The following is a 22306-nucleotide window of genomic DNA, read 5'->3' on the forward strand; positions in this document are numbered from 1 at the left end:
CATTCTAATATATGACATAGCTTTAACAAGAATGTAGTACTATTGACAAGTAAAATTTGCTTCAAAGAAACACTATCTGACTATTATGTTTTTGCAGATGATGGTATACAAGATATTTCAGAATCTTTTCATAGCACAGGTGGTAGGCCAACTACAAGGATGGCTAGTATTGCCCACCGGGTTCGAAGCTCATTCAGGCACAGTGAAAGACCTCAATTTGTTGCTGCCTTTTGTCAGTCAAATGTTGGTGACGTGAGCCCAAATGTCTTGGGTACATTTTGTATAGACACTGGATTGCCTTGTGATTTCAATCACAGCACTTGTAATGGGAAAAATGAGTTATGTTATGGTCGAGGCCCAGGGTAATACTTAAATCTCTTTAAAGGGTCAGTTATGGGGTTTGTTCTTTAGTTACCTTATATATGAGAATCAAGAGATGTCCTCATACCACATTTTTCTGCCAGATACCCAGATGAATTTGCAAGCACTCGCATAATTGGAGAGAGACAATTCAACAAGGCTACTGAATTATTCAACAGTGCAACTGAGCAGTTGTCAGGCAAAATCGATTATCGTCATGTGCATCTTGACTTTTCCAATCTCGAGGTAAAAATTTTAGATGAAGATCGCAGCAAGGAAAGGATTGTTAAGACATGCCCTGCTGCAATGGGCTTTGGCTTTGCTGCTGGAACAACTGATGGTCCTGGAGCATTCGATTTCAAGCAGGGGGATGACAAAGTGAGGCTTCCTTGAAAATATGTATTAATATTGATTTTTTTAGTCATTAAACTGCAGATTGAAGCAAAGAGAAGCATTTATATTTTTTATAATGTTTGTGATTGCAGGGGAATCCATTTTGGAAGCTGGTTAGAAATTTATTGAAAACACCAAATGCAGAACAGGTTGAGTGTCAAAAGCCAAAACCCATCCTGCTCGACACAGGGGAAATGACTCAACCTTATGCATGGGCGGTAAGGATTTGCTAATGTCCTGAAATATCATATATATATATATATATATCTATATATAATTCTTATATTTTTATATAAGCAAAATTGTTGCAGCTGTACTGTTCAGCAAGATGGTACATATCATTCAGAGCCCAGATAAGAGGTTTTCTGATAATACATAGAAGAGATTACTGCAAACTAAGAACAATACATTCCAGTATCTGCTGCCGGTTGCCACTTCGACAAAAATACCTTTAGTACATGAATAGATTCTGACAAATTGATTGCAGAGTGAAATACAGAAATAGAGCACATTATTTTAGGAGGAAGTTGATGGTTGCCTTATGTCCTGTGTGGATATTCCTTTCTGCCTCTTGAGCTATCCTGTTCTAATTTGCTTTCCTTCCCCTTGTTAATGCAGGGGAGAGGTGTAGGTCTTCACTTCCCTTTCCTCTGATTCGTATTTCGATTCCTCTTCCTCATCTCCTAGTTCCTTCTCTTAAGGGGAGTTGGAGACCCCAAATGAAGGCTCTTCTGTGGTCAGAGGAGTTGTATTCTTTGTTTCCTTTTGAGCTTTGGCTATTGGTTTAGGGTGAGTCTTGGGACTTGTTCTTCAGCCTCTTGACTTTTAAGGGTTTTCAATTTTTTATTGTTGGGATTGGATGGTTTTGACTTTACAGGTTGGGATCCCTTGGGTTGTTGCTTATTATGCCTTCGAAACATTGGTTTGAAAGTTTCCTGTTCTTTGTTGTTTTTTGTGGTGGCAGTTGCTGGGGGGGGGTGTTTGGGGGTGGTAAGTCCACTTAAAAGGAGGCTGTGATTCTTGTTTTCTTGGGCGGTCTTTGAGAAGTGGCCATACTCATGGCAAGTGTTATGCTTGAAAGGAATCTGAAGCAAGAATTTCACAAAATGTTTATATATATTATTATTATTATTGACAAAAACTGAATGGTCTTTACAATGGGAGGGCTCCTGACTTAAATACAGCCTCGGGTGCCTTTACATGAGGGGGCATGATCCTTTGATCGTGCCCCTTTTTCCCTAAACTAAACATTAATTAGTTTTATACATAACATTGCCCTCCTCTCGAAAAAAATGCTTTGTCCTCAAAGCATAGATAACAACGGGTGTTGTTGAAGAAATGCTTCTGTCTCCCAAGAGGCTTCTTCTTCTGGAAGGTTCTTCCACTTAATAAGGTATTCTTTAATTACTCGTGATCGCAATTTCTTTTCTCTGGTGGTGATGATTCCTTCTGGCTCCAAAATTATCTTCCTTTCGTCATCTAATGTCAAAAGTGTTGTCTGTGCCTCTTCTTGTTTTCCTAGTGCTTTTTAAGGCAATATACATTGAAAATGTTATGAAAATGACTTTTATCACGAAGGCTTGAGCTGTATGCTACTTCGATGATCTTTTTGTTAATCTGGTACTGTCCATAGAGCTTTGGTGCCAATTTGTATTTTCCTTTCTGCTTTAGGGATTGTTGTCCACGAAATTGCACACTTGGAAATGTGGGAAAAATCCTCAACCCCACAAGGTGTGTTCTTTGTGGTAATGCTCAGAGAAGGGGCTGGCGCCTAATCCAAACTCTCTGTGTTAAGATTCTCTCATAGCTAAGTCAAGTGGGGTGGTCCCTAAGGAATATTTCTAATGAAGACTTGTTTATTTTAACAAGTTATAGGAGATTATGATAATAGTTAGATTGAGCAGTCACCACTTAAACAACTTTGAAATATAACTTGAATTTGAGATTAATTAGCAAGTAAGAATGTTTATGAGCATATAAACATCAATGATATAGATAAATCAAATAGATTCAACCAAATAGATCCTGCAAGGAAAATACATGAGTAGGCTAGTGCCACAAAATGATACACTTGCAAGGAATATATGTTCAAATAAAATTACAATACTTGCAATGAAAAATAACTGCCAAGTTACAACAAGTTGCAAGAATGAAAAGCTGCAAAACAAATGTTAGTGAATCAAAATCACAATAGATTATAAACAAATTTGAGATATGAGCAACAAGATTGAAATAAAACTTGCAAGAGAATACAACTTGTACTTAGAGAGAGATGCTTAAGTATGATATAACATCAAAGGACAACTAACATGAGCATGAAAATGAAATGGACAAGTACAAGAGCATTAAGTGAAATGCTTGCAAGTAAATGAGATGTTCTCAATCCAAAGCTATATGATAACCAATTGATTGAAGATGAAACAAAGGTACGGTGAAGTGTGTGAAGTTAGGTGGTCTTGGTAAAACTTATTAAATGCCTATTCTAAGGTGTGACTTCCCCTCAATTTCAACTTGGTGTAAGGACTAGTAGGTAGTTGCAAGAAGACTAGGATGAAGAAGCAATGGCTTCATTAACGATACCCACCTAGGACTGCAAGACAACCCGCATGCCTTTGTTCCTACAAGGGACCTAGCCACGCAAGAGCACTGCGAGGTCATGTGTTTTTAACATTCATCCAATGTTAATTTTAGCTAACAATGGTATGTTCTATGCTTAGCACAATTACTTCAATGTACTTTTAGCAATGCAATCACAATCTCCAATAGAAATCACATTAACCATAAATCAAATTGACAGTAACTGTAGATAGAACATGAACAATAAAATGCAGAAGACAAGCCAAGACAAGAGAACACCAGATTTGGCGAATGCCAAGGAAAAAAACCCCAACATGGGGAAAAGCCTTTGATCAATTCTTCTGATTATTATATCAAATGTTCAACAGAGAGAGAGAGAGAGAGTACAATAAAGTCAAAATTGACTTGCCAAATGATGATTAGTCAAATCTGTAATTTTCTGCAGTAGTCAACAACCCTAACCAGAAAGTCAACATTAATCAAATCAACAACAAACAGTCCTCTTTATAGCTTAGTCAAAGGCAGTGAAAATCGACCTTCTGAAGTGGTTAAATTTAACCCAAAAAAGTCATGAAAACAACGGTCAAACTTGGTCAAATTCTGTACTTCAAGTTTGCTGTCAACCCTGCGGTCAATGTGCCCAAAATACCTCGGTTTTTGTGCCAGCAGAAGCAACTCTCCAAAATCGAAATTTTGACCCAAAAATCATAGTCAATTTGTTGGTCAAAGTGCCTAGTCAATGCTGATCATACCTGCAACAAAAGTCTAAAATTCCGAAGTGTAATTTTCCTGAAATTCGTCCTTCTTGATGCATGTGTGAGAGAACAAATATGCCCAATAAGTTGTACGAACCAATTAGAGGAGAGAGAAAATTGTCTGTGATGAGATGATGCCAAATTAGGTTTGAGGTCTCTTATATTTATACAAGTTGTTGAGGGTGAAGAGACATGTCCCTTGGGCTTCATGAGCCTACATGATGATGTGGCCGCCCTTGACAATTAGCACACATGTAGGCATAAATTCAAAAACACATTTTTGCTTGTCCAAATTTGATGATCTTTAGGTCAATTTTGGTCCTCTCGAAAAGAGGAATTCAATGCAATAATTATCTCCATCAAATGGGCTGTCTAACGTGGAATTTGGCCCTAGTTGCCAATTTTAGCACTCCCTCTCAACTAGGGAGAATTCCACCTACCAATCCATCCATCAACATGCCATCATGTCATCATGTACCATCTTTGCATCTCGTCTCAACTTTGCTGAACACCAATGTAACAATGAAGAAGATCGAGAGTGAGTCACAAGACCTTGTCACTCTCCAGTGACAAAAGTCATGGAACACAAGATTCTTTGAAAGGTGAATCCCACTCTGGTTGTCGCAATAGATTACGGTGGTATCCAGCACATGATCAAATAGCTCACTGAAGAGCTTCCTCAACCAAACAACTTCATAACAGGCCATTCTAGCAGCAATGTATTCGACCTCGACGGTGCTTAGTGCAACCGATTTTTGCTTCCTTCTCGTCCAAGATATTGAAGTAGACCCCAAAGAGAAGCAACACTCAGACGTGCTCTTTCTATCCACCACACTACTAGCCTCAAATTCTTGGCAGTGTATCTCAGCCCATAGTTGATTGTGCCACAAAGATATCTTAGGACATTTTTAGCAACAATCCAATGTATGTGATGAGGCTCAACCATAAATTGACTCAATGTATTCATAGCGAAGCATATGTCCGGTCGAGAGTTTACCAAGAACATCAGGGTCTCCACAAGTTGTCTATATTTAGAAGGGTTTGGCAATTTAGGCCCAATAACACTTCCACATAGCTTCTTGAAGTTGAGTTCCATCAGAGTAGACACAGACTTGCAATCGACCATCCCACATCTCTTTAGTAACTTCACAATGTATTTTCCTTGAGAAAGGAAAATCTCACCTGGCTTTTGCCAGATCTCTAGCCCTAGGAAGTAATGCATCAGACCTATGTCCTTCATCTCGAACTCGGAAGTCAACCCACTCTTGCATTGATAAATGAGAGGGTTTGCACTAGTTAGAGAGAGATCATCAACATAAAGGACCAAAATGAGAGGCATGTCCTTTTCAACCTTGAAGTATAGGTTTGGATCAACATAGCTCCTTGTGAATCCCAACTTCATAAGATAGCTATCAATCCTCTCATACCAAGCCCTAGGGGCTTGCTTCAACCCATAGAAGGCTTTCTTCTACCTGCATACATGTGTTCTTCGATCTTGTACTTCGAATCCCTAAGGTTGTTCCAAGTAGACTTCCTCCTTAAGCTAGCCATGCAAGAAAGCAGTCTTAACATCCATTTGATGAAGCCTCCATCCTTGAATGGCAACAAGAGCAATAATAGATTGGATAGTGGTATATCGGGCAACCAGTGCAAATATCTTGTCATAGTCCACTCCTTCCTTTTGAGAGAAGCCTCGAGCAACAAACCTAGCCTTATATTTTTCAACACTCCCATTAACTCCATGTTTAATTTTGTAAAGCCATTTAGAAGTGACCACAAACTTGTCCTTGGGTCTAGGCACCATGTCCCAGACATCATTCTTCATGATTGACTCATACTCCTCATTCATCGCATCTTTCCAAACTTGGTGCTTTACGACTTCTTCGAACGTGCATGGTTCAGCTTGAACAATAGTACTCATAGCAGCCAAATACCCTTGATACCTGTTTGACTTTTTACTTTCACGAAATGTCCCTCTTGGAGCAATATGTCTTTCAACATCTTCGAGAGTATCTTTAAGCCATAGAGGTCTTTTCCTTGAGGTAGAAGAATCGCTAGGGGGTGGATCAATAGGATCCATCGGGCCATCAACATCGGGCATAAGCTCATATGTCGGAGGTTCATCTTGTTTTTCCGCAACATCATCATTATCCTTCCTTGGGATAGGGAGATCTCTTACTTTTCCACGGGCATTGTCTTCATCAAAGGTAACATCACGATTCACTTCCACATCTCTTTGACTAGGCACATAGATTCTATATGCCTTTGAATTTTCGTTGTAGCCAATGAATATACCCTTCTTCCCAGATGCTTCCAACTTGTTACTTTTCCCTTTAGGCACATCAAAATACACGGGACAACCAAATATTCTAAAATGAGAAACATCAGGTTTCTTACCAGTGAAGACATCCTTAGGTGTCTTGAAATCCAATGTTTGACGTAGACTCCTATTTTGAACATACACGACAGTGTTGGCAACTTCTCCCCATAAGAACTTTGGTAGGCTTTGATCATGGAGCATGGCATGTGTAGCTTCCATGATTGTTCGATTCTTTCTTTCAACAACACCATTTTTCTCAGGAGTGTATGGAACAATTGTCTCTCTCTTAATGCCAGCCACTCTGCATAAGTCATTGAATTCATTTGATTCATATTCGGTTCCATTGTTGGTTCTCAATATCTTGGGCTTCTTCTCTGTCTGATTTTCCACCAATGCTTTGAAGGAACGAAACCATTTGGACACTTCATCCTTCCTCTTCAAGAAATAGATCCATGTTTTATGAGAGTAGTCATTCACAAAGATTGCATAATATAAATATCCTCCCAACGATGTTATGGGCAACATATCAGACACATCGAAATGGACTAATTGAAGAATATCGGTAGTCTTGCTTTCACTAGATGGGAATGGTCCCTTTGTAAGTTTTCTAGCTGCACAACCTTGACAAACACCTTCATGATTCATGTTGAACTTGGGCATACCTGTGACCATCTTCCTTACCCCAGGTAAGGCTTTGTAATGTAAGTGGGCAAATCTTTGGTGCCATAGCTCATATTGAAGTGAAGTGTCGCTTGCCAAAGCTCTTAGAGGACTTCCACCAACTTGATAGAGACCATCAACCTTAAATCCAAGAGTAAATGCATCTTTAGGGTTTCTTTGCCAAATACTTACCTTTCCATCAACGAATGCTACCTTGAAGCCTTTATCTTCCATTGTTGAAATAGACACTAGGTTCTTCTTCAAATCAAGCACATATAATACTTCTTGTAGATGAATGGTTTGGCCTTGATTCAAGTGAATAGTGATAGTACCTATCCTTTTCACGGGGTAGGTGGCATTATCTCCAAGTATGATCTCTAAATTAGTCTTCTTTTCAACCAAATTTGAGAGGGCCTCCTTGTACCCAGTGAAGTGCATTGAGGCTCCACTATCAATCAACCAATTGTCCAACGTATCCAGAGGAGAGGCGGTAGATAGAACAGAAATAAGATAAAACTCATCTTGTTTTCTACAACATTACTTTCATCATACTTGGCATTTCTTGTCCGCTTCGGAGGTCGACCATTTCCATTTCGAGCAACGGGAGCATTCCTCTTTCCTTTGTTGTTGAACCTGTTGTTCTTTTGATTTCCATTTCCTTTGAAATGGTTGTGGTTGTTGTTGTCATCATCCCTTGGAATATTCTTTTTGTGAGGACACTCCCTAGTATAGTGGTTGAACCTGTTGCAATTGTAGCACCTTCCTTGTATCCTTTCTTGAACCCTTGATGCTGACTCCTTGGACTAACATTATTTTTCCTCTTTGCATGAGCGAAGAAAGTAGTAGGTTCATTTCCATTTGAGGGTTTATCTCTCTCCATCATCCTTATTTCCTCTTGAGCAGATCTAGTCAATAACTCATCGAAACCAGGTATCCTGTCATTGTTGAGAATATTAGTGACAAATACATCCCAAGGTCTTGTAAGACCTCCAAGTGCAGTGAGAGTGAGCTCCCTAGCAACTATAACTTCTCCAATAGATAGTAGATCATTCTTGATTTGTGTTATTCTCATGAAGTAGGATTAGATAGACTTCCCTTTATTCATCTTGATATCCTTCAACTTGTTCTTGAGAAAGAGGATTTGATTTGCATTCTTCACTTTGAACATCCCAACCAACTTATCATACATCTCCTTAGATGTTCCCAAATAAAAAATATAGGCAAAGATATGTTTTTGAATGGAGTCAATGATAATTTTCTTAGCTTTGATTTCACCTTTCTTGAACTTTGTCTTAGTGGTAGCCGGTGCATTTGAAGGAGGCTCCACCACTTTTCCCTGCACATAGTCCATTGCATCATTCCCTTCCAAAGTAAAGCTCAAAGTCATTTTCCATGCATGATAGCCAGATTTGTCATTGAGCTTGTCCTCAGTCTTGAAGTAAGATGTAGATGCCATGGAGACTTGTTCAACAAATCTCTCTTAGTGATTGTTGTTCTCTCTCTTTCTTTGGCTTTGTCTTCACCAGGGATCTGATTCCATGTTAATTTTAATTATCAATGTTATGTTCTAGGCTTAGCACAATTACTTGAATGTACTTTTAGCAGCCTGTTGATGCCTCTAAAATCGCTGCAACAACATTGGGGGGTGACCACCCGGTCCGACCCTTAATACAGTTCCTTTTCCGTTTGGTATAGTGGCTCCGACTGGATAATATGGGACTAGTTTCCAATAAAGGTGTGATTTGATGAGTGGGTGTTTAAAATATGTAACAAGATGATAGATGGTTTGGATTGTAATACTTATGAAAATATACAAATCTCTCTCTATATATATATTTAACCCGGGTAACTTAATATCTATGCGATTTATGATGACTTCTGCTACTCAAATGCTAATAAAGATCAATCAAATGATTACAGAAGTTAAGCATGAATGATGATTACTTCAAACAAAGTAATGTAAGACAGATCACATATCATAATAACATTAATTGCCAGCATACATGTTTAGGATATCAATTCCAGAATTATTCAAAAGTGATATAAATGCAGAATTGAATGGACATTCACATATACAACAATATTGAATCAAAAGACTATTAAATTGCCTAACATGAAACAAAATGACATAGATATAAGTACCATATGTATTTGAAACGTGCTACTGAAGTAACAATCTGGTTCGTTTCTTCTTATTCTGAAAACTCCAAAAAGATACAGAAATGCAAGTCCTTTTGAAATCTGCTTACAAAAAAAATTTGAACCTTGATCCTTGCTTTCTACAAAAATAAATTAAGAAGTGCAGAAGTGCTTATCTTCTTCAATCCAATTTTTATACAAATTTTGGACCCTTTCTAAAATGACATGAAAGGGTCTTTATAGTAAAAATAAAAACAAACTGTTCGTAAAAGATGCTTGGAGTGGTTGGAACAGACTCTCTAAAAATATGGGATTTCATGACAAAAATAGAATTGCAAATAACTTCAAAAAAAATGCATCGCATCTATCATTCCTCCTGTGGCTTTAATTGACAAATCTCGAGCATAGTTTGGACTTCCGGTGGATGACTCATCCTAGCATGCAATTGCCCTGTGTACACCGCATTCGAGAGTTCTGGCATCATGCGATCGACTGCATCAGCAAGACATTTGACTGTCATTTGTTGGCTATGCGGTTTGACCAAATAGATCCAATGAGTATCCCAATTGAGGCTTTTTAATTTTTTGAGTTTCTCTTCTCTTGTATCCGAATCTTGCTTCCATTGTTTTTCCAATACTTTTGCCTTCGGCAGATTTTCAGGGGAACACTCAAAAATTAAATTGACCAAATAGATCCAATGAGTATCCCAATTGAGGCTTTTTAATTTTTTGAGTTTCTCTTCTCTTGTATCCGAATCTTGCTTCCATTGTTTTTCCAATACTTTTGCCTTCGGCAGATTTTCAGGGGAACACTCAAAAATTAAATTGGCGCTGTGCAAATTATCATTTATCAATTCAATGATATTATTCCTTGCTGCCCTGGCCCTTGAAGTTGCTCTTTCTGCTTTGATCAACTGTCTCCCATTCTGAGAATAATATCTCTTTATGAGATTCTTCAATCACTGGCAATTTAGTAGCCCTTCCCTTTTCTGTGTTTTGCCAAGAGATATAATCTGTAATCTTGTCATCCGCATCCTCGAATTCCAATCTGGAATTGACCGCTTGGTCTACCAGTGTGTTGGTTTTGACACATAATGGATGAATGAGGGATATCTTTTGGCAGAGTTGGGTTAGCTGTTGAGATAAGAAATTATTTATTGCTAAGGCTTCTTTTATAAACTCTTCAACTTTGGGATTCTCTTTGAATTGCTCTATTGAGAGTTGTAGCTGCATTATTTGCTCGTCCTTAGATTTAATCTCTTCATGATGTGCCAGTTTTAGCTGTTCAAACTCTTGGGATAGCTGCTGCTGTCTTTCAATCGCTTGTTGATCAATCCTTTGTTTCTCCGCCTTTAGCTGTTCTTCAAGTTGTTTGATCTTTTGATCTTTTTCCTTGATCAATTGATTGACTTCGGTTGCTTTATCAATTGTGGCAGCTGTGTATGCCCCTGCAAACTGAGATAATTTGGTCAAGTCCTCAGAGGGATCAACTTCTGAATCTTTCCAAATGACATTCATGTATTCATCTTGAGGAGATGTTGCTGATACTTGGTCTATTTTCCTCTTCTACAACCCTGTGTTTAGGGCTATAAAACACATCCAACGATGGGATTTCCTCAATATTCAATATAATCTCTGATGAAGGATGCTCAGGGATTATCTCAACTTCTCTTATAGCTGAGTCCTTGCTGGATGCCTTTTCAACCACGGGATCATGAATCAGGGGCTGTTGTCTTAAGGGAGATTGCGGTGTGATAACAGTTTGGGTACCACTTTGACCCTTAATCTGTTGATCAAACTGTTCCCATTCTTTGATCAATATCGGATCAATGTGAACATCCGTGTCCAACTGTTCAATTGCCTTCTCACTTGTCTCGGCTACCTCGGAAGTTTTCTCCTGCTCTGTGCTTTGCGCTGTTTGCTGGATGACCGGTGCTATATTCAATAGGTCCAGTGGCACTGTCTGAAGCCTTTGCATCCTGTATTGGATGAATTGATCCATTTTCTCTGGTTCCAGCTTGTTCTTTGCCAGGTGACTTACTTGCGAGAACATCTCAGCTGATCTGAAGAAGTCATCGAATTCATCTTTTTCATGGATGAATTGCTTAACCTTTACTTGAGTAGTAAAGTTATAAGCAACCTTCTTCGGGTCGTATTGCCTTTTGGGAATAACAGCTAGGTTCAGCTCCCTTATTTTCTCGGCTTCAATTTGTGCATGTTTATAGTCATGTAATGAATAGATGCCGCAGCGGATCGGAAAGGCAGGCCATAACTGTTTCTTGGCATCTTTGAGATTTCTTGTAAGCCCTTTTTCAACAGTCTGACAAGCTATTTCCCTAGCCAATAGTTTATCCGGGACATATAGAGGAAGGACATGTGGGTCGGTAATGTTGCCGAAAACCCTAATGTATGTAAACAATTCTTCCCCAAACCAACTGCCAATTGAAGTTAGATCAATACTAGCATCCTCGGACAGCCGAGGAGCTGGTTTATTAAAAATGGCCTGGTGAATGGGTAGAATGAAGCCATGGAAAATTTTGTAAAAATGATTCTTATATTGAGACTTCCACAGGCTTTTATGGTAGATATGGATGGGGGTCGGGTCCTGGATAGTCCACTTCCATCCCATGATAGGAAAATCGGAGTTAAAACAAACAATGTCGATAATATATGCACTCATATAGAAAGGGGGAACAACTCGGGTGGTAACGAACCTATTTCTCCTATAATCAAGAATTTGGATGGCCATTTTATCTGATAGAATGGTAGCCCAATCCATCACATAAGAGTTCAATGCTGCTTCAATCAATGGAACCATTTCAACGAAAAACTTAGCAGAATTGGGGCTTCCAAATAATCTACACATCATTGCGGCAACATAACAATATGGAGATGCTAGAGAGTCCACTGAATACATACCATATGTTTCATGCTTGTGTTTGTTAGGGTAGTGCCTCCATTGCTTGATGGGGTCTGACTCTACTTCATTTTCCTTCGCGAAAGCTTCAAGGAATGATTTATTGTAGCACTTCTGAGGGTCTGGCAAATGATACATTTTCTTTAAATCCTCAGGCTTGAAGGACCCAAACATTCTTCCATCGGCTGTGAAGAGCGTCCTGTCTGTTATATTGATGCCTTCAACTACCCATTTTACCATGTCATTGTATGGCAAAATCTTTGCACGGGCCGCTATTCGGTGAAGGAAAGAATCGGCTAAATCACCAAGTGTATTTTCTGACTCTGAAGGTCCATCAACCATTGCATGTCCTTCTGTTACCTTTGGGTTTTCCCTTTCCAACATATCATATATTCCTTCCCATGAAATCTTCCCGCAATCCTGACATGTGGTATCTGAGATTAACACAATTTTTTCCTGTCCTTCCGCCACTGTAGGGGCAACTTTCGCCTTTCGAGCTTTCTTTATCATTTTGGCTGTCTGCATACTTACAGATTCAAACTGCAAAAATATGAAACAGAGAAGAGTGATAACTAAAACTTTCAGAGCGGCTAATGCTTGAAAAGGTAATGGCGATAATAGTACAGTCGAAAATCAGGGCAGGAGCATAAGGTGTGAACAATGTTACTTGGGAGCGGGAGCGGAAGCGGGGAGCGGGAGCGGGAGCGACCATTTTCAGAAGCTCCCGGTTTGGGAGCGAATCCCGGAGCGATTTTTTAAAAATATATATATTTTTTATATTTTTTAATTTTTGATACATATATGTCAACAAAAACATGTAGAATGATGAAATAGACATAAAAAACATAAAAAAACATAAATTGATCATTGAACCATATCACATCAATCATCTAGAAATTATAATCGTCATCAACCTTAGTAAAATTAAAATACATATTACAACTGCAACATATTGAGTCTTATAAATCATGATTCATCAAATTCAATATTAAAGTTTCAACTTCAAGCTTTCAGAATTGAAAATTCAATAACATTTATCATCATTGATCACCAAAGTAACAAGTTGTACTTGTAAGCCAAGTTTAACCATTACAAGAAGTAATATTGAAGATATTTCTAAGTCCTGACTCCTAACTTCTAACTGTTAACATGATATGAAATGTTAAAAATTTATAAAATGAAACATGAATAATGAGATGAAATGAAACAACTTTAGTGACTAGTCTTTCACAAAGCATCATATTCATAATTCACAATCATTACCAATGAGTTGTAATTGCCAAGGCCCAACTTCAAACTTCAAATTTTCATTGTCACAGTGATATAATGTTTACAAAAAATATCATAATGTCATAATGATATGAAAGAGTCAAGAGTCAAGAGTCAAGGACTCAAAACTCAACACTGAACAGTTATGAAAACTAAAGTGACAAGTCTAATAGAAACTAAAAAAGACAAGTAAACTGTAAATCTACAAGTGGCCCTTGCCACGAGAGTCTCCAGGAGTATAAGTAGGTTGTGGTGGTCTTCTAGGAGTCTCCCGCCCAGACCGACGACCAGAACTAGAGCCTCCACGCGAGGGTGCCAATGGAGGTGGCGACAGCAATGGAACAAGACTCGGGCCCCGAGAACTGCTACTGGATGGTGGAGGTGGAGGTGCCATGGCTGCTGCAGCTGCTTCAGCTTCATCCCGTACAAGCTCCTCTTCTAGTTCTTCCATATGTACAATGCCATCCTCCAAATTGTCGTCCTCAGGGTGATTGTCCCAAATTTTATATGTGGGATCTTCATTAGCCCGATCAGAGTAATGGCTCAACAACCTCAAGTTGTAGTGCACATAAACCAAGCTTTCTGCTCGGTTTTCGTTGAGCCTGTTTCTTTTCACATTATGTATATAACTGTAGGTGCTCCAACACCTCTCTGCAGAAGAAGAATTTACAACCTGTGAAAGAACTTTTATTGCGAATTTTCGCAAAAGTCCGTGGCCGCCATATGTTTCCCACCATGTGAGAGAATCAAATTTATCTTTGTCATCCATTGCATGGAAGTTACCATACAAACCACTGCCAGTGAAGTATCTGCCTATTTCAAGGCGCACAACTGCACATTCCTCCCTGTCAGGCACCAACTTTTCTAATGCTTCCAGATATCCTCTAGTTACCTCTCGATCTAAATGGGGTTTGGTCCTAACACCACCCCCTGCTGCAGGTTTGCCCAACCAAGAATCTGAGTAGTATTTTGGCGTAAGGATATACGCCAAGCAATGTAGTGGAAGGTTAAGCCTATTCCACCGTTCACACACACAATCGTGAATCAGTTTGTACAAGTCGGGATCTTTGTTATGAACAATGTCTTTTATTTCCCCCAACATGGTATCCATTTGCTCATACACCTCGCCAATCACTGGTTTGTCTGTATCTGCAAACCGAATCATGTTATAAATTGGCTTGGTGAAATCCAATACCTGTCTCACAATTGTCCAAAACTGCCCATCAAGAGCGGCCTCCTCCACCGTTTCAAAACCTGCAATGTCAACTACATTTGTAGCCCTTTCCTTTAACACCTGCCAATGTGGACTTGATACCATGCTAGCTAATGCCTCTCTTACCTTCAAAAGGCGCCTGAAGGTGAGGTAATAGCTACCAAATCTAGTCCTCGCAATCTTCAGCAACTCCAATCTCGAGTGACTGCGGAAAAGGCCATGGGTATTGCTATGATTTGTAATAAATTTTATCATTTTTTTTCCTTTCTTGTACAAATCACCAATCCATTGGTATTGTTCATTTTTGGTTTTGACAATATCATGCAACAGAAGGTTCAATGTGTGAACCAAACATCCAGACCAAAATATGTTCGGGTATTTATCCTCAATAATTGCTCCCGCTGCCTTACAATTAGGAGCATTATCAGTGATGACTTGGATGACATTGTATGGGCCAATACGCTCAATTGTTTCAAGCAATGCTTCTGCAATGTTGATAGCGGTTTTGAACTTGTCTGAGTAATCATGTGCAGCTAGAAAGATGGGACCACTAACAGACACAGCAAGAACACTTATCAATGGCTTGCCTTTTACATTTGTCCATCCATCAGATACAATGGACACCCCATTGTCAGTCCAAGAACTTGTCATTTTATTCAAAGAATGCGATATTTTTGCTTTTTCATGATCAAGGCCAACAATTCTTGCCTTGTCATACCCAGGGCTCTTGTATCCTTTAGGGGCATCATTTATGGCAGAAACCATTTCGTGCCAATAAGGTGAGCGTAGAACATTGAATGGTATCCCACATGCATAAAGGAACCTGTAAACTTTTGAATCCACATCATTCCTACACCCCTCATCAAGGAAATCTGATATGGTTCTACGGCGTAAAGATGATGACCCTGTGCCTCCATGTCCATATCCACTGCCTTGGGAGGATGCTGAAGGAGTTCTTTGTGAGCTTGGTTCAAAGAAACCCCTTGATCTTTTTGCTCTGTATTGGGCGTCCTCCTCTTCCTTTATGTATTTGGCTCTATCTGCTGTTGACACCTTGTCACAAGTTTTGATTCCTATTTGTTTCTCTCCATCCCATGGCCTTTTCCTGCAGAGGTGTCTTCTAGCACAGGTGTATGAGCCTGTGTAGTCAGTGTTGCAATGGGGGCAATGAAATTTAGTGGTTCCACCCCCTCTCCCTGTTTCAGCCCTGTGAACATATTTCCACAATGGAGTTTGGTCTTGTTTAGTTTTTTGACCCTCATGTTCACCCTCCTCCACATCCTCCTCACTGGGGTTTTCACCCATTTGACTTCCTCCGGCTTCTTCATCCACCTCTTCAGTTTCAGGCCCCCTCCGTTTCCTACTCTCCACCACCATAATAACCAGAAAGGGGACCAGGAAGAGGAAAATGCCAATAAAAATCCTCAGGTCCATCGTGTTTGATGTTTGTAGGGTTTGAGTCTTGAATCTGCAAATTAATTTAGTTTATTGGGATTAATTCATTTAATTTATTAATTTAATTTAAATTAATGATCTTTAAACTCAAACAGGTAAATGAAACTAACCAAATTAACTACCTAACCAGCTAAACTAACTAAATGATTAAGTTACTTACCTCTGCAAGCTTCCTCCTCGCTCCTTGGCACTTGCTCCTCGCTCCTCAGCTCTGGCTCCTTGCTCCTCAGCTCTTGCTCCTTGCTCCTTTGCTCTTGCTCAGCTCTCAATCTCAAGCTCAATGAAGTTGAAATGAGTTTTTTTTGGCCCATTGGGCTTATAAACAAAAAAAAAATTAGTTAAATTTTTTTGATTTTTCGGGTCCGACGGAATTTTTTTCCGTCGAACCGCTCCTGGCCAGTTAAAAATCGCTCCCGGAGCGTTTTTTAATGCCCGGGAGCGATCGCTCCCCAATCGCTCCCGGGCATTAAAAAGCGCTCCGGGAGCTCGGGAGCGATCGCTCCCTGAAACGCTCCCTATCAGAGCAGGGAGCGTAAATTTTTTTAAGGGAGCGCGCTCCCGAAAATCGCTCCCGTCCGGGAGCGATTTTGGGAGCGCGCTCCCGACCCGCTCCCGAGCCGCTCCGGCCCGGAGCGCGCTTCGGGAGTGGGTTCGAGGGGGGGGGGGCGCTCCCCCGCAACACTGGGTGTGAAAGATTTCGTATTATGAATTGATATTAACACGAAAGACGAAATCTTTGAAGGACTGAAATCATTACTGTTCTTAATGCCTCGCCGTATTGAACGACGTCAAACTTAAATGCTTCAATAAATAGATCGCATCGCAGTTTTCCCAAGACCTAATTAGAACGCGTGCCATGAATTTTCCGATTTTGCGATGAGCGACTTCAATATATATTATTTTAATATTCTAAGAGCCATCGCATATCGCAGATCGGGAGGTGTAAGCGCCATGTTCTAAAAGCCTTTCGAATTTATGCGATTGCGATCTGTGATGACTTGGCACATAAAGTTGGAAACATCCTTATTTACCTGCCCGCATAATGTTCTCTTTTTATTACCACTTTATTTATATTTTAACATCGCATCACATTTCCCCGAGGTGAGTATTACCTGTCTCTGCTGGGATTGCGATATGCAATCAATACATATCGTATCACAAGTTTTCAAGTGTGGCTTCATATGGTTTTTAGCGATATGCGAGATGTGAGAATCTTATCGCATCACAAAGTTTCAATGGCCCATTAAAGCTTGTTTATTGGAATTGGCGATATGCGATAGTTTTATCGCAATCGCATGTTCACCGATGAATTGTTTTAAGAAGCCTAACGTTTAGGATTGTGCGGTAACTTCGCATCACTACACTAATATCTAGATTGAATGTTTTTTGGCCTTAAGCGCATGCGATTTGTGATACTTGATTTTTTTAAAGAGAGTCTTTTGAAGCACTTTTTATTTAAAAGCAAGAAATAAAGCAATTTATTTCTATGTAAAGGTTTTATTGGTTTTTTACAAACTAAAGGGACCCTATTTCCTATTTAGTATCTAAGAATAAGATTACGGAAAATTTGAAATGAGGGGGGTTGTTGTATAGCACAACAATTGGCGATTCACTGAACGAACCAATTATCTCTGAATAAACAATGAAATTTCTAACACTTTCTCAAGTACAAACAATTAAGGAAAAGGAAACTATCTTGAAATTGATCAGGTAAACAAAATTACTCTGAATAAGAAAAATTAACCAATTTTGCAATTTCTTTTACAAACCCTTATTATAAATGAAAACACTTTTGGTTTTTTCAAGCTTTGATTGGTTTTTAAAGATAAAGTAGGGGGCCCTTGCAACTCAGCTTTTGGATTTACTCTTTTGTCACAGGTAGTGCCACTGCTGCCAGCAAACGTCTATAGTTTCGACAGGGTTACCTTTTAACCATCAATTATTCATTATCCCATCCATCTAAGAGTATAATCTTTTAAAGATAAATTCATAAAGATATATATATATATATATATATAATTTTTTTTTTTTAAATTTTTATTTTAAATTTTTCCTATTTTTTCGTTTTTGGCATAAAAGCCATTGCCCTGGTTTGGGAGCCAGAATATGACAATGCCATTCACTGGTTATAATTGAACTAAATAAGCTGGCTCGTAATGAGACCCCTTGTCTTATGATTATAAGCCATTACTCTGTTTTGGTATGCAGTATTGGTAATGTCAGTTTAATTAGTTCCCTATGATCATGGTAAGCAGGCTCGTAATGAGACCTCTTATCTTTTAAGTCATATATATTTTAGAATTACACTCTAAAAAATCATAAACCTAGTGGATGGGATGAATCTTTGACTCCTTAAGAGTTATTGGATGACAATTATAGAGATGTAGATGCTTAGTTGTAAAGAGTCTTTACTTTTAGAAATAACCTTTCTCAACTGATCAAACTTAAAATGTTTCACTATGTTTTTTTGGTTTGAAAGATTTCACAAATTTAAAGAACATCTCAGAGTTTTGTGATGTTTATCTAATTTCCAAAACTGTAATCATTTCCTTGAAAGTTTCTACTTTTTAAAAGCTGATATTCACAATATTTTCAAAGAGATTTCAACAGTAAAAAACCAAATGGTATACTATTTACAACATTATTTCTAAAAGAAATCAAAATTTGCATAAAGAATATGTACAGGTAAGAAGGGGTTACCTCCTTAGGAAAATAATTTCTTTAAGATAAGCCCATTCACAGGAAGAGAATCTCTCTTCCCTGATAAGTCTTGCAGTAGAAACGTTGATGAGCCTATCTTTTCAATGATCTGAAATGGTCCAAGCCACATCTTTTGAAATTTGGTATGCTTACCGTTGTCTTTATGTGCTTTGTCCCATTTCAAAACGAGATCACCAATTTGTAATATTTTTGAGCCGGCTGAACTTGCATCAAAAGAGGATTTAATAACTTGCCGATGTTTAGCATGAGTAATCTTGGCTTTTTCTCTTTCCTCATCTAATTTAAGAATTTGATCAAACCTTAATTGAATAGAGGAAGAAGGAGTTCCCATACACTAAGTTAAAAGGAGAAGTACCAATTGAGGCCTTCTGGGTTATACGATCTGCCCATAGCGTGAATATTAAAGATTTATGCCAATTCTTTTGGCTTTGATCAACAGTTCTTTTGATAATCCTTATGAGATTTTTGTTAGTTGACTCTGCTAAGCCATTTCCTTGTGGATAGTAATTTGCAGAGTATTTTAACTTAAAACCTCTCTTAAGAGCAAATTCAACTATACAATTTCCAGAAAAATAAGATGTGTTGTCAAAGATAAGCGCATTAGGTAAACCAAACCTGGTGATGATGAAATGATCAATAAATTCAATAATCGCATCAGAATTTGCTACCTTTAGTGGAATTGCTTCTACCCACTTTGTGAAGTAGTCCGTGGCTGTAAGGATATATTTGCTCTGCTTGGAAGAATGAGGAACAATTACTCCTACAATATCAAGCCCCCACTGCTCAAATGGTTGCTCAATATTAATTGGTTGTAAAGGAAAAGCTGGTTTCCTTTGCCTCCCACTAGCAGTTTGGCATATCTTACATTTCCTCACATAGTCATGAGTATTTTTGAACAAAGTTGGCCAATAATACCCAACATGCAGTGTTTTGTGTGCTGTAGTGTCTCCTCCAAAATGTCCACCAGCTGGACCATCATGCAATTCTTGTAAAACCGTTTGCGCTTCAGATTTTTCAAGGCATCTTAATAGAACAAAATCATAATTTCTCTTGAATAACACATTATCAACGATTTCATAGTGTTTGGATTTTAACCTTAGAGCACGTTTGTTTTTGTAGCTAAGTTCAGGAGGGGCATATCCATGTTTTAAGTAAAAAATCAGATCAACATATTGAGATTCAGAATCAATCATACTTATCTCGTTTACTTGTGCAGTACTACCTAAATCTTCCTGATCTAATATATTGGATGCTCCTGCCAATAACCTGCAAAAACCTTGCCCTCTAACAATTTTCGCTGGTTTAATATCAATGTCATATTCTTGTAAAGTTGTTACCCAGTTAGCTCTTTTCTCTCCTACTTCTCTTTGAATTAGTAATTGCCTCACTGCAGAAAATGGGACTATCACTTTTGTATGTGTTTTTAGGAGGAAAGGTCTAAAATGTTTAACAGACTTAAATACAGTGAAGACTTGTTTCTCGACTTTAGAATAATTAAGCTCAACACCCTGCAAATTGGAACTAAAGAAAGATATGGGTGCTTCCACCTGTTGATCATTGATTTGTGTTAAAACAACAACATAAGATGATTCAGTGGCTAAAGTATACAAAATAAACTGACTATTAAAACTTGGAGTATTCAATGCAGGAGCATTAATAATTGCTTGGTTGATTGAATCAAAAGCTTCTCTTTCGTTATGTCCCCATTTGAAGATTGAATTTTTCTTAATCATGGATTGCAAGGGTAGAACAATATGAGAAAAATCAGGAACGAATCTTTTCACAAAATTTATCTGTCCCAAGAATGATTGCATAGATTTCTTATTATGTGGCAAAGGGATATCAAAAATCTCTTTTATCCTGTCAGGATCAATGTATATGCCATTTTTGGATACAATAAACCCTAATAGTTTACCTTCATCAAGAGCAAAGAATGATTTCTTGGGATTTAAGGAAATCCCATACCTTTTGCAACGTTCAAAGATTTGTTTTAAATCATGCAAATGGTTGCTCTTTTTCTTAGAATAGACAGTTATGTCATCTAAGTAAACAATGACCATTTTATTGATCAAACCTTTGAAAGCTATATCCATGGCTCGTTGGAAAGTAGCTCCAGCATTTATCAAACCAAAAGGCATTTTTTGATAAGCATATGTTCCCCATTTGGTTCTAAAAGTAGTCTTTAATCTATCACCTAGATGTACCAAGATCTGATTATATCCTGAAAAACCATCAAGAAAAGACATTAACTTGGAGCCAGCTACTGATTGAAGTATTTATTCCATTGTTGGTAATGGGAAATTATCTTTCTGACATGCTTTGTTGAGATTTCTAAAATCTATGCAAATCCTAATATCGCCATTCTTTTTCCTCACAGGTATCAAATTTGAGACCCATTTAGAATGTCTGACAAGAAAAATTATTTTGGCTTTAAGGAGTTTATTCAACTCTGCTTTGATTTGACTCTCTAGATTTGGGTGAATTTTCCTTAATTTTTGTTGTACAGGTTTCTCATCAAAAATCATTGGAATTGTGTGTTGAATGATAGAGGTATCATAAGTTTTCAGATCCTCATAATTCCAAGCAAAAACATTTTTGTATTTCTTCAATAATTGGATGAAAGCAAATCTTTCATCAGGTGAAAGTCCAAGTCCTAGATTGACATTTTGTGGTTTGGCATCAGTGCCAAGATTTACTAACTCAAACCTTAAAGTTGAACTTTGAAGCTTTGAATTAGTGACCTTTTTGAATCTATCCTTAATATCATAAAGATCTTCCAGTTTGACCATAGATTTAGGAATAGGATTTTCATTGAGTCTTTGCTTTAATTGAAGATTATGATCGCTTTCATCGATAATTTGATCGTCATAAGATCCTTTAGATGTCAAGAAATTCAAGATATCCTCATCATGATTGAACACACGCCAATTGGTGACATTATCTGGGATAGATGGCCGAAAAATCAATTCAATAGAAAATCTATCTGGACTATAATCCTCAGATGGAAGGCGCTTAGAAGCAACATTAGCCAGGGGATCTGCTACTGCATTCTGTGATTTGGGAATAGGAAAAATATCAAATGCCAGAAAATGAGTTATAAGATGTTGAACAAGTGATTGATAATGTTTTAGATGCCCCGAAAGACAATGGATAGTATTTCTCACTTGTTTAATGACAATTTCGTAATCACCAAATACTTTCAAATATTGGATATTCAGGCCTAGTTTTTTATAAAGACCTTGAATCAATGCTTCATATTCTGCAGTATTGTTGGTACACCCAAATTCTAATCTACATGATAACATCATTTTTTCTCCTTCAGGATTGACTAAAATACATCCTGCTCCTGCACCGTTATTAGATTTAGATCCATCAAAATACAAAGACCAAAATAACGACTTATTTACAGGTTTATCTACAAGTTCATCTACAACATTAACACACTTAGAAGTATCGGTATGGGAAAAATTCTCAACTTGTGATATAACATTATTAACAAAAAAAGGAGATTGCTGAGCATTGAAGTTC

At 38.1% G+C, this 22306-nt stretch overlaps 1 protein-coding gene across 1 annotated transcript in view; it reads left to right on the plus strand.

Annotated features, from left to right (window-relative positions):
* The window catches only part of LOC149214255 (neutral ceramidase 2-like), a 233707-nt gene that overhangs the window by 112755 nt on the left and 98646 nt on the right, over positions 1–22306 (plus strand). Inside the window, exons 4-6 of the mRNA XM_089392225.1 lie at positions 98–362; positions 465–738; positions 846–971. Coding sequence (XP_089248351.1) covers positions 98–362; positions 465–738; positions 846–971 — 665 coding nt within the window. The remainder of the gene's footprint in view (positions 1–97; positions 363–464; positions 739–845; positions 972–22306) is intronic.

This window comes from Pinus tabuliformis, chromosome 1_1, assembly GCF_031772625.1.
Source record: "Pinus tabuliformis cultivar Carrire ecotype Pingquan chromosome 1_1, CPIR1, whole genome shotgun sequence".
Classification (NCBI taxonomy): Eukaryota; Viridiplantae; Streptophyta; class Pinopsida; order Pinales; family Pinaceae; genus Pinus; species Pinus tabuliformis.